Here is a 13,419-nt window from a genome sequence, read left to right on the forward strand (position 1 = left end):
TGCTCACTCAGCTGAAAAAGCAGAAAACTTCCTGTGGTAAACAGCAGGAGAAAACTTCAGGAAAAAGTGTTCCTGCTGTTGACAAACTGAAATCAAAATTGATGGCAACCCAAATTTTCAAACTTTACCATTGAGCAGTTTGCTGTGTCGTAGGAGTAACATGACAAATTTCACTGCAGATTTTCTCCTTTTTAGGGTGAAACAATTACTACCATTAGCCAACAATTAAAAATAATACAGTGTTTCAAAGTAGGGGTTTTTAAAATGCAATAAAAAAAGGTACAGATAGATTTCTTTACATATATACAGATGCCCACATGTTGCCATAATTATTGCTGTGTCCAGTCAATGTTCTAGCAAAGTTTGGCTGAATACATGTTTGAGCATTCATGGCAATTTATTTCAAAGGAATGCTACCATATATCTAAATAATTTTCTTCAAGCACTTTTTCAAGTTCTCTGCATATACTTAACAATTTTTTTCCAATAATACACAACCACTCTAAAATGTGAAAGTCTTTATCCTCATAGTTTAAAGAAAGTCAAACTACCTAGAAGAAAAATCCAGTTTGTAATTTATTTTAAACAAAAGACACATTTCTTTTTAATACTTAAGAGGCAAAACAATTCAAATCATCTTTGCCCACTCATTATATTAAAAAAAAAAAATCAAAACTGTCAGCCCATGAGAAACACAGTCATTTGAGACCACTGGAAGGTCATCCTCAACTTCAGTACTAACTGAATGTGACAGTATTTCCTATTGTTTATGCCACATTCTTTTGGCTACAAATAAATACTACAGATGCTTTTAATTTTAGGCTACACATATTGCCATGTTTATGTATTTACCTATTTCTTGGTCAACTCCTGAATTTAATCATTTTTTGAGAAGCAGGGAATATGCTTACCTCACTGGCTAACTAGGCTGAAAATAATCAGAATTGGTATGCCAGTGTGTCCTTGCTGTTAAATAAATTATTTAACCTGTCCAGACACCTTCTGTCTAAGGTAGACCTCATTCAGAGACATCTGAAAGAAATTTACTTAGTGGCTGCCATTGGTTGTACACATTGAAATGAATTAAACACCCAGCTAAGATATAATCTTAGAATACATTTATAGGCTTTTGTTGTTTGTTCTAAACTTGTGTTTTTAAGAAATTCCAACAGCCACTGGGAGCAGTGCCTACCCAGAGGCACAACAGTAGATATTTCAGTTACAGATGAGGGCTCCATAAATTCGTATTCCTCATATCGGCCACCTAATGAGGAAGCCTCGGTCTGAGGAATAAGTCAGGTCTAATTACACTACCAGTTCCTTCAACTTAATTTCAATCAAGCCTTCGCTCACCCAACATTTGCTCTTCAAATTTATTTAAAAAACTTTAAATAAATTAGTAGAACAGATAATACCCACTATCAACAAAGGGTATCTATCACATGTAAGCAACGTAAAAGGCATGACTAGGAGCAATGTGAATTATGTACATGATTTTTTTCAAAACATATTTCATGCAAGTTATAAACCTCATAACCCAGAGCAAAGGTGAAAGCAAGAAAAAAAAAAGCTACGCGCCATATTCAGGTTTCAAAACCCAGTCACTTGTCAGAAATATTCCCCAAACATCTGAAAGAACACATGTTCTTTCTTGGTCTAACTGAAAAGAAAAAAAAAAAAGGAAGCAGGGGGGTTGGTAGGCAGGGAGAAAAATGGTTTCAAATTGTACCATCTTCCCCAATGGTCTGATCACAGAATAAAACAGGGGGAAAAAAATTAATCTACAAAATATCCTTCATCTGTCTCCATTTTCTGGAAATGTGTCTGGACACTGTCCTTCATGCTCTAACATACAGTACATTTTACATTGAAAATTTTGATTGTGTACCTCATTTATATCAGAAGGAATCCACCGTTCACTGAAGTCATGCGTTAAATTGCATGAAAAGTAAAAAAAAAAAAACCAGAACTCCAATACCAAAAACCCCCCTCAAGAAAACAGTCAGGCTGTTAATTTTGAAAATCTGAAAGGCACAACTGAGCAAGGCACGTAGAAGAATTCAAACCCTACAGAATCTTTTCACCCATTCAAGCACGTTTTCAAGTGATAGCTCTGCTTCCCGGTACATGTGAGTAAGTACCTCTAGAAGAGCACAGAGGAGTGGCACACCAAGGCTCAAGAGTTCGTACAAGTAGGTATAGTTATATGCATTGTCCCTGAAATGAAGATTGGTAGCGTGCAGAAAACCATGCATCCAGTTAGACAGGCGTCTGGGAATGTCAAGCAGATCCCTTGTCACCCGCAGGGGCCAGCTTAGCACGCCCCTAAAGAAGGAAGTCAGGATACCTGGGGACCTGTCCTCTGGACTGCTAGCAGCAGACAAAGTGCTTTCTGTGGTGGTCTCTGGGGGTTTGGGTTCCATTTTCTTCCATGCTTCTGCTGCCTCCTTACATAAAGCATTAAAAAAAAAAAAGTTAAATCTGCTTCTAAAGTAAGTCGAGCTTCTGCTAATGTCTTCAAGTCTTTATGTATGTTTCTACATCCAATTGATCTTAACTTTGCCTTGCATAGGAAAAGCTAAATTCCATTAAGAAGCAGATTATAAATATGCCAAACTCACAGAACCAGGAGGTTTATATTTTAGCACTGATTTTACTACTTCTGCACATTAGGTAGAAAACATCGCCCACGCCCACAGGTATTGAACCCTGCTCCAGATAAAACTGCCTCAACATTTCCTGCATGACCAACAGAATCAATACCCACCTTTCCTGGGATTGGTAATGTTGCTCTTCTCTTTCTGTGTTTCGTACTGATTTTGCAGTGTGTAAAATGAGGTTTACAGTAAAATTTACCTATAAGAGGGAAAAATAAATTATATGATGTTACCTCTATGTATATAGACTGAAAACTCACTGTTGCATCTATAAGAAAATAATGAATGGTTGGGCAGCAAAAGGAATGGGAAATTTGAACACAGATTTGCACATTAGTTCAATAACACAAAGTCATTTAACTACCACTCAGGTATAAGATTAATAAATCACAAAAAAACCAAGATCCCATAAATACTAAGTCACAAACCAACACAAGATATCAAGCAAACCCAGAAATCAAATAATCAGCTAAAAAAAGTCTTTGCAGATACTCTAGATAGAAAAAGAACCGCCTTTGACCTTGAGTCTTTAACCCTTTTGCAGAAGGAGATCAGGTTAATACTGAGATCTACTCAAATCATTTGGAAGTGGCAAGTGATTTTCAATTCAGTTTGATAATTCCTCTCTAAACTGAAAAGAAAATAAAAACTCCTTATCTCTGAACCCCAGGTTCTAGGTGGGACTGAGTGCCCAAGAACTGAACCTCCTGTTCTATAGCAGCCTGGAATAAATTACACTGTGCTTGGCCAGTCCTACTGCTTTCAACTCCTGAGCCATAACATCTTAAAAGAAGTAACCTATAGTCCCTCCATCCATGTAAATCTGCCACTATTATGGCTTATCCTTATAGATCACATTATTTAATGGCCAGTTATAAATGAGAGATAAGAATAACTCTGTATTGTTGGAGAAAAATCACCCTTTCCTCCCCACCCCGGTATTGGACAAAGTGCATTTTGGTCACTCAACTCATTTTCCACTGAGGATTTCTTCATTTAAAGTTCAGGTCCATCATAACTCAATTCTTTTGAAAGACTAGGACTGCAAGTACAAGGACCCAAACTCAAAGATCAGTATGGACACAAACTGCACATACTTGGCAGACCTCCTCCTGACCGACTTACTGGGCCAGATCTTTTTCCCCCGAGTTCCATTAAAAGCATCAATACTCAGACATTTCAAAATATCCTCAAATAGCTCCTATATTACCTTCTTCAACATCAAAGGCATAAATTCCTAACCGGAGTGTTGTAGAACATATTTCACACTTGAAGCACTCCCTGTGAAAGAAGTGGCCTTCTGCACTCAGCCGCTCCATAACATAGACCCGTTTTTTGCAGAAATAACAAATGTCACTCCCCCCAATAGACTGAGGAAATTCTTTTCGCAGAGAACCCTGTCAAAAGATAAAAACAGAAAAGCACATAAAGCCATGGCACTACACCCAGATATAAATTCTTATTAAGGGGGCAGCTGAGTTTGCTGCTTGAAGTGTTACACAGTGCCCTCCACACACAATTACAACAAGCATCGGTTGTTTACTACTACAGTTTTTTTTACTACTCATTTGCCTCAATTCTGTAGGTTTATGCAGTAACTAACAAACCAGGCATCAGAAGGACTTCAAGGGGTGATTTTTGTGCTGGACTTGCATCCAGTTTCCCTCTGGGACTTCACCAACATTTTGTGATTACTCAGGTACAAGAGCAGCATCATCCCCCCAGATGCTCACTTGTCACTGTGCACCACCCTGGCTCAGTGCAGGCTTCTCAGAAGAAGAGGAAGGCAGACCTGGCCATCCTGAAACAACTGACACATAGGTGGAGTCAAGAAAACAGATGCCCTGAAGACTGGTTCACACACACTCTAGAGGAGAATGTAGTCTTGTTCTTTAAGGTCCAGGAAGAAAAGCTGACAGTCTTCGATCCTGGTCTCCAAACTAGCACTCACATCTCTGCACACATCTCCTCTCAGCCATGTTCCTCCTGAGACTACAGTCCTAGCTGGGGCTTGGTTAGTTTTAAAAAATTGATTTGTTTCCTACCACAGAACATTTTTTAACACATTGGACTTTAAAACATAATCCATATTAACAGCTTGAAACTACTTTGAAAGTTTTTGTTGAAATTAGGTTGCTAATGAAAGTTCTTTAACTGCCACAAATCTCATCCTCTCTTGGATACACATGCAAAAGGTACAGAAAAATAAATTATAAATGGATTAGATGCTACCAAGTGCTTCCCTTTACTTAATAGAGGCAGGTATGAGGATGTTACCTTGCATTATTGTATTATGGTTGGTTACAAGTCGGTGCAGATGAGCATGCTGCATCTACCACATTCCATCACCATCTCCCTCCCCCTTCCACCATCCCTGCTGCCACAGGAGAGATACCACATGTGGGATGGATGGAGGAGGCGCAGGCTTGGCACAGACCGGGCACATTCAGACAGCAGCACACAGTCCACACAACTCATATTTACCAGCAAAAAGCAGCCCTGGAACAACCTTTTAATGTGAAATGCAAGTTGCAATTGTCATTGTCACACTGTCTTGCGTTTAAAAGTTGAGGATCTTACTCCAAAATCTGCCATTAGCAATCCATTTTGCTGTGATGAATCATTTCAGAGAATGGCACTTTCCAAACAAGCAACCATGCAAAGGGAAAAATACATTCTTAAATGTGTTTTTAAAAACACGGTGTTAATAGGTAGTCACTATGAAGCAGAAGCAATTGAGTTTAGTGCTGACTGGTAAGTAAGTGTCATCACCACACCACAACACGTCACTTTGCTTCCCAATACCTTACAGCTCTGAGCAGTGGAGGCAGCAGATGGAGAGTGAGGAGTGGGGCAAGAACCTGTAGCTCTGTCCAGAGATCGCTTCTGAATTCAACACAGAACAGTGTCAGCGTTGAAAAAACAGCCCTCTTCAAAATGAGGCATGGTGATTCAGCATTTGTGTGTTAAAAATAACTGCATAAACATGTACTGCACAAAACTTTCTTTAGAAGCCACCCTGATTAGTAATTGTCTTCTGTTACTAATTCTACAGTAATTACATTTAATAAAAGCCTCCTGAAGTTTTAATTCATACAGTCAAGTACTAAAAATATAAATAGAAGACATGGTGAGTAACATTTCCAGCACATTTGCACATCAGCATGTTTTGCCAATATGCACTTGATTCCTTAGTAGGTGTTAGACTAAGACCTTTCAGAACACTTAAGGTGCTTCAGAGCCTATGGATGACATTCTGGAAACACTCCTCTTCAGATAAGTTATTGTTTCTTTGTGGGTATAGTCTTACCAGTTCAAGCTGTGGCTTGGGTCTGTGATCATTCACATACAGATTTACAAGAACTTCAGCCACAGCTCCAATTGCACGTGAGACCTTTCCTACAGTCATCTAACCAGAAAAGGGGAGAAGATGAATAGAAGGAAGAGCTTTAGTTATCTTTGAAAAAGAAGTTAAAGAAAAAAAGGACAAGAATGATTTGAAAACATGCAAACATCAATAAAGGGAGGCAGGAGAAAGAGCAGAGGAAAAGTCCAGCAGAGCACAAGCATGTTCATGCATGACCAACGTGGTCCAGCTGGTGCCAAAGAAGGCTTCTGTGCAGCCCATGGACTTCTCCCAGTCTCCAGGTGATGGAGAAATAGCTGATGGGAGCAAATGCCGCTCCTGCAGCACAAGGCTTCCTGCTGTGTCCACGGAAGGCTGAGCTGGGAGCTACTGCCTGGATATCTGGGCTGGACATTCTGACAGATTAAAAAAGAAACCCTATTGTTCCCTTCAGCTTCTTGGGACATTGTTGTTATATTTCAGAATAGGGGTGGAATTAAACTTCACAGTAACAGTACACAAACCATGGCATTTTAGGGAACATTCTATGAGAACATATGTGCCAGTTTCCCACACAGAAATGTTTTGTTGATGCTCACAGAGCAACCATTCACCCTCTCCCCAGTGACTCAATGCCAGGGAAAACTGGAGAAACTATGCTCATGAAAGGAAGACATCTCCTTTAATCTGCTTCATCACACTATTACATGAATGTTAGCCTGTTTAACCAAATTTATCAACTAGGCCTGCAAGGAGATTGCACTTCCTTAGGCTGTGGCTCCAAACACATTGTAGACAGACAACTGACTGCATGGTCCAGGTTGCCCTGCCAAAACACATGCCCAGGGACTGGAAAAGAAGAAAGATGTGTGTGCAATGAGTGGCAGCAGGTAGGCAGGTACTCTAGTCCTCTGCTTCTGGAAAACAAGACTGTGAAGACTTCATAGATTTACAGAAATATTTTCTATCCTCAACTGAATTTTCTGTAGTGATTCAGATTTTAGCTTTGTAGCCAATATAAGATCCCACAGACTCTCTGGTACCAAATGCAGCAAGGTCATCCTGGTAGGGCCAGGGATTTGGTGCTCTACTTCTGAAGTCAGGTCATTGTTCCTCCCTTGAGAATCCATGATCTCATCTCTTATGCTCCATTTGTCTCCCACAGAGCCCAAATTTTAAGTAAGTTCCACTCTTCTCAGTGAAATGATTTGTCTACTGCCACCACCCCAAGTCCTACTAATGGGAAGGTTTTAAAATACCAGAAAGTTACCCTGAAGAAAGGAGAAAAATATAAATGCAATGGTATCTGCAATACTTTAAAACAATTTCAAAGTATTTTCTACAAAGTTTAAAAAGGTATTGTGGGTGTATTTTCCAAAATTAAGATGGATTAAAATATTCTCACTAAAAAAATGTTTTAGGGAACATTTCCAACCCCTTACAGCTCCCCCCTTATCTTTTGAGAGGGCTCTCATAATTAACTTCATATCCAGGAAGATAAAAAAATATGTATGTTAAGATGACAAGGGCCACTTAAGGGACAAAATTCTGTACTGTTTGGTTTTGTATAACATAAAAAGACTTTTAAATATTATTCAGTATCTGCACAACTTATGGGTAACAACTGCAAAGTAAACTGCTAATTACATACCATAATGCTGTCCTAAGTGGTACATCAAATTATAAACCAATATAGGAAATGCTACCTGCTACTACAGGAAAACTATGTTCTTTTGTGTTGTTTAAGATCATGGAAGAAAAAATTTTCCTCCCCAAATCCTGCACCTCTGAATATGCTGAGCAACTTCTAGGCCATGTAGAACTTCTTACCTACATGGTCAAATGTAAAAGAAAGCGTTCAAAGGCAGCCAAAGCAGAAAGTTTACATTGAACTAGTTAAATGCTGGACCAATCAGTTAAATAACAAGGCTGTGTTTGAAGTGCACGTAGTTGAATTTTAAGAAAGGTATCCTTGAGCTTGAACTACACCTTGAAATTTATCACACTGGTTGATTTCTGTTCTCCATCCATTGAAATGATCTATGTCAACATTAAAGTAGTCAAAACGAGAAATTGCATGTTTATACATACTTTAAAAATGTTATTAAAAGGAAACATCCTTGTAATGAACGTGAATTCACATTCCAAGTAAAAGCAAATGGGATTTCAATTTAATTTAGTGACAATGCCCTTAAAACCATTCTTTAACTTTTGGTCAGCCCTGACTTGGTCGGGCAGGAGATGTTTGTTTTATGTCCCTTCCAACAGAACTATTCTGTTCCCTTCAAATGCCACGCAGTCACAAAACAGACACATCAGGGCAGAACGAGGATCCACCAGGGCAGCCCCACAAACATCTGCCACCATCAGAAACACGAGAATGGGAGGGACAGGACGTGCAAGAGCAGTGCTGCCCTGCAAGGCTCATGTTTCCTGCCCTTGTACATCAACAGCACAACCACCAAACAACCTGTTCTGTGTGTCCTCTGAACCTCACTCTGGTTATGGACAAGAAGTTCAATAACATCCTCATCCCATCTAATTGTGTGCATGTAATAAACCTCAGCTGCAGGAGAGGCTCTGACCCCAAATCTACACATGTTCCTTTACAGAACCTGTCAGCTCTCACACGGCTTAGCTTTGGTCAACAGCACACAGATCCCTGCCTGCCTGGTGCTGCTCAGGTACCTAGAAACAGGATTCACACAATGGGGTTTGTATTTTGCTCATGCCCTTACTGCCCCTGAGGCTACTGGTGTACGTGAAGTCACACACACACACAGTTTTGTAATGCTGGAGCCCACTATCTGCATGTAACAGGCTACAGCTCACAATCCAGGCAGGTTTATACCAGCAGCTTTAAATCCTTTGCTGTAAAGTAATCTCAAAGAGTGAATTCACTCTTAAATTCACAGTGAATTTCAGTCCATAACCAGAGAACACTCAAAAATCCCAAGTGTTTATGGTTTACTAAAAATTTTGACCTGTCACTGACACATTGCCAAAGCTTTTCAGCAGGTTGATCAGGGTGGTTGCTAACACAGAAAGAGAAAGCTGCCTTCTGTACTTCTCTGTGCTATTATTTAGAACACCACAGCCAACCAAGGAGTAAGCCTCAGTAGTATTTTCATAAAACAAAGGAAATATGCTCTCTGCCTCCAAAAGAATGCAATGCTTTTCCTTTGTTCTTTCATATCCTTAATGATTTTCCGGGTCTTATTTTGCTTTGAGGGTGATTTACTTTTTGTATAACCTGCTACATACATTTTCCTTCTGAGATAAACAACATTTGAGTAATAAGTTACCGTGTGTAGGAAACACCCAAGCCCTGCTTACTGCTCATAATTAGAGTCACATCACTGAAAGGAAGTAGTTGGTACAAACTCTGCAGGGAGCAAAGCCTACTGATTGCAAAAACTTCATAGTTCTTACATCATACTGTGTGGATTCAATCATGCAAAGCTCAGATGAACAGTTTTCTGAAGGTCAATCCAACTTTAAACAGAGAACAGGAATGACCAAAGCCCAGCCTGTAATGTAACACATGCTAATTCATAATTCTAGCTATGTGAATTTTGACAGGTGATTAAAGCTAGAAGGTAGTTTTGATTATTACTGGCATCTTGCACACGGAAGTTAATTCTTAATAAGTTGTAATGACTGTATGTCTTCAAAGAAGCAATATGGTCCCACAGTCCCCTTTTCAAGTGTTCCTTTCAGGTCTTAGACTTAATAATAGGTTTCTCTAATGAGACAGTATGATTTCGTAGCCACCGTTTTCAATAACTACGCCACCAAAACTAATAGTGTTCCAATGAAAATTCAGCAGGTGCAATGACTGGTAACAACCTCAGTACTCCCTTGAAATTAAAATGATGGTACTAACTATTTAAAGGATGGGAGGGTGCTGATATTTATATGTCATGTATCATGAAGTCTTATAAAACTCAAGACCTCTATTATCTTCTGCTTTTCTGCTGGGAAGAAGCAGAAACACTGGGAGCGACACAAGCAAGCTCTTCCTTTGACTTATCAATCCCAAAACATTTTCTCATACTGAAATGTAGACTTACCTAGTGATAGCTCTCAGAACAGAGACCAGAAATACAAATTCTGAGTCCTATAACCTCCTCTCCAAGCTAACACAAATACATGTAGTTACTGGTACGTATTCACACCAGAGAAGCCCAAATATATTGTTAAAATATCATGCAGAGTACTTGAAAATGCACGCTGTGCATCAGAAATATTTTTCAGTTTTATTTATATAGCACCTCACATTTAGTCAGTGTTTATATTTTAGAGTGTGATAAAATTTTCATAAATCTGAAAGTTCTGAAAAGTGAGCAGTCTTTACAGACAAACAAAACCATGTGACCATGGAAGGGCATGGACAGATGGCTTGTTATGAAGTCAAGACTACAGCAGGGTGGCACACTGGCACCCACTGCTCCAAAACTTGTCCTGCTGCAGACTGCAGGTCTTCCCCAGCATCATGTTCATCCCTATTCAAGCATTCCCTGTCCCCATCCCAAAGCCTGACCTACATCTCCCTTTCCATGGTGACTGTTTATCATCCCTTACTGTGCTGAAGGTGGGCACAGAGGGCAGGCAACCTCCCCTTCCCTGCAAACTCTTAGTTAGCCCTGTGGCAAGGACAGCACCAACAATATCACTTGTACTCACTGGCACCTGGCAAGAAAAGTCACAGGAGTTTACCTAGGGGGCAATCCATCCTGACTTGGGGTTCCTTTGGATCAGCTTCCTATTGCCACATCTGCCTCAAACGGGAGGAGGAAAAGTTTAGCTGATCATTATCAGACCTGCTATTTTAAAATTCTCCAGTATGACATACAAAATGCACCATATTTACACAAAAGAGAAGCACACAGTGTAGATGAGGACATGAACCTGCACAGCCTATGGAGCTGTATATGCAGGTATCAAGATGTTCATGCATGTAGATCTGCCAAAGAATAAGTGTAATCCTACTTAACCAGCCAAATATTTACCCAATGAGATGAACATATATATTTACTGTGCTAGTGACAAAATGAGATTTTCTTGCTTCAGGTGTGCTGCATTCTGCCAGTACCCCTAGAGAGAGCATTTTTCAATTGAAGTAAACTCAGTCCAAGTGAAATCAAGTCACAATGAACTCTTGCTACACCATTTAAATACAATGGCAAACTCATGTAAGGCTGTGAGTCCACTTCAAACAAAATGCAGTTTTTAAAACATTCAAAAAGGATTGCTCAGGCCAAATGTTCTCCAAGAAAATACATTAAAATCCCAATTATTGTCACAGAGTTTCTATGTGATTAAGAGCCTAGCTCTCATATTTTTTCAGGTTTTTCAGACAGCTTGGGTTTGGTTTGTTTGTTTGGATTTTTAGTTGGTTGGGTTTTATTTTGTTTATTTGTTGTTGGGGGGGGCTATTTGGTGGGTTTCTTTGTCTCTTTGCAGAGTCACAATAGCTCTCCAAATCAAACAAGCATCAGACCTCTATTTTGGAAACCATTACTTAGCTTAAAACCCATCACGTGCTATACCACTTAGGTCATAAAAAGTAAGAGGTAAATCCAGGCAAAGGAATTATTTTGAAGCTGAAGGGAATTAGAGATTATTGCTGTAAGTCACCTGCTGAGCTTGCAGTGTCCTTGAAGGGCTGTCTGGCCCGTATTTCCCTGGGGAATGAGAGCCAGGCAGTCAATTCAACACAGCTCTATCTGGAGGAATGTGCCCTTTGCAAACTGCAAGTCAGCTCAGTATCTACCTGCTCAGTTACTGCTGAGGCTGTGAGCCTGATTTCCAAACAGCATCAACAACAAGGTGTAAAAATAACCTAAAAAGATCTAGAGCAATTCCACTAAATGATCCTGCCAGACACCCACCAGATGGGAAAATACCTTCAGTCGTGGCTTACCTGAAGTTGGGCAATACTCATGATACTTATGAATACTTATTTCAAAGAAGTGCAGCTACTTAAATGCAGCAAAAGCTGGCAGAGGAGCCAGCTTTGCTCCTCCTCACAGCAAATGAAAGTGGTACTTGATTTTGCTGAAGAGCACTTGGGTCATGTGCCAGGCAGCAGAGCCCCAGTTCCAGCAGCACCTGCACTGGTCACAGCAGTCACCTTCAATACTTCTGGAAACTTGATGTCTCCACCTTTATTTCCACACCAACCCTACTCAATACTACAATGCTCCCAGACTGCTGCTACATAGTAAGTGGCTGAAGGAAAGGAAACCTGGGCCTTTATCTGCCCTGAAAAGCTGAAAAAGATCAAACTTCATTCAATTAAAATCCTTCTAAAACAAAGGTTGTTAGAAGCCAATGTCATGTTAGCTTCCACAGCCCATTCACATCAAGCATAAATGGAAAGAACTGAGGATCTCTTCCATTCAGAGTATGCACGTTTCCTTTGCTGCTTCAAAGAACTGTATTTTAACAATGAACATGCAGAAGCAAGTTTAAAGTACAAATAATTAAACAAAAAACAATAAAATTATTGTATTGGTAAGTGCTCATACAATCCTAAGGCATGGTCTCTAGTTAAAATAACCATTACCGTGCAGGTTCTCCACTAGAGACCAGATAGATATTCTTATGAAAAGAAACACAAATACCACCCAAGAACAACTAACCAACCCCACAGCATTCAGTTTGCTTTACCATGCAAAGATCTTTCTCCAGCATGGTCTGTGGTACTATCCAACAAACAGATCATTTAAAATAAGCAGCAATGCAAAATTTTCAGAATTGAAGCAAAAAATGTTAAGTATTTGCTTTGTTCTTCAGCTTTTACCTGAACTACTTCTGATGACATTTCTCTTACAAACATGCAGAATTAACAACAGTAAATGAAACAAAGTTTGATTTAAATGTGAATTACAACCTAGAGAACAGATTTGCTGGCAGCACCTTCCATCCAAGCAGCTTTAGCACAAGTTTGGATTTTACAGGAAAAATCTGTTAATAGAGTACCTGTCGAGAAGGAACAGCAGAGGAAGCTGAACCAACAGATGATGAAGCAGCAGCAGCAGCTGAATGATGAGGTGGAGGGCAAGAGGGAGTTGGGGGCTGAGAATGGGGTAAGCCTTTAGTAGGTAGCTTATTCTGTGTAAAGCAGAAACAGGAGAGTTATCCAAGAGACAGTGACATTAGCAAAGGTTAAGTTCACAGTCATGCATCAAAAAAAACCTATAAAGATAACAACTATAGTTCTGTTCTTCTATTTCTGCACAGTGAGGACCCATGGAAATCATCATGGCACCTTCACAGTAAACAATATTATTGTACTCAACTTTTTTATCAAAGTATTCACAGTGGGATGTAAAGTAAGGTAGAGCTGGGAGAAAGCATAAGGAAATACAGGAAAAGCCAGAGTGCACTAATTAAGCACTACTGCTCACC

General features: G+C 39.7%; 1 protein-coding gene across 1 annotated transcript in view; it reads right to left on the reverse strand.

Moving 5' to 3' along the window:
• MICAL2 (microtubule associated monooxygenase, calponin and LIM domain containing 2) overlaps nt 1-13,419 on the reverse strand; it is a 148,673-nt gene that overhangs the window by 50,895 nt on the left and 84,359 nt on the right. Inside the window, exons 22-27 of the mRNA XM_032690415.1 lie at nt 12,991-13,122; nt 5,968-6,066; nt 5,463-5,543; nt 3,868-4,054; nt 2,768-2,856; nt 2,348-2,447 (exon numbers count right to left, since the gene is read on the reverse strand). Of these exons, the coding sequence (XP_032546306.1) occupies nt 2,348-2,447; nt 2,768-2,856; nt 3,868-4,054; nt 5,463-5,543; nt 5,968-6,066; nt 12,991-13,122 (688 nt within the window). The remainder of the gene's footprint in view (nt 1-2,347; nt 2,448-2,767; nt 2,857-3,867; nt 4,055-5,462; nt 5,544-5,967; nt 6,067-12,990; nt 13,123-13,419) is intronic.

This window comes from Chiroxiphia lanceolata, chromosome 6 (assembly GCF_009829145.1).
Source record: "Chiroxiphia lanceolata isolate bChiLan1 chromosome 6, bChiLan1.pri, whole genome shotgun sequence".
Classification (NCBI taxonomy): domain Eukaryota; kingdom Metazoa; phylum Chordata; class Aves; order Passeriformes; family Pipridae; genus Chiroxiphia; species Chiroxiphia lanceolata.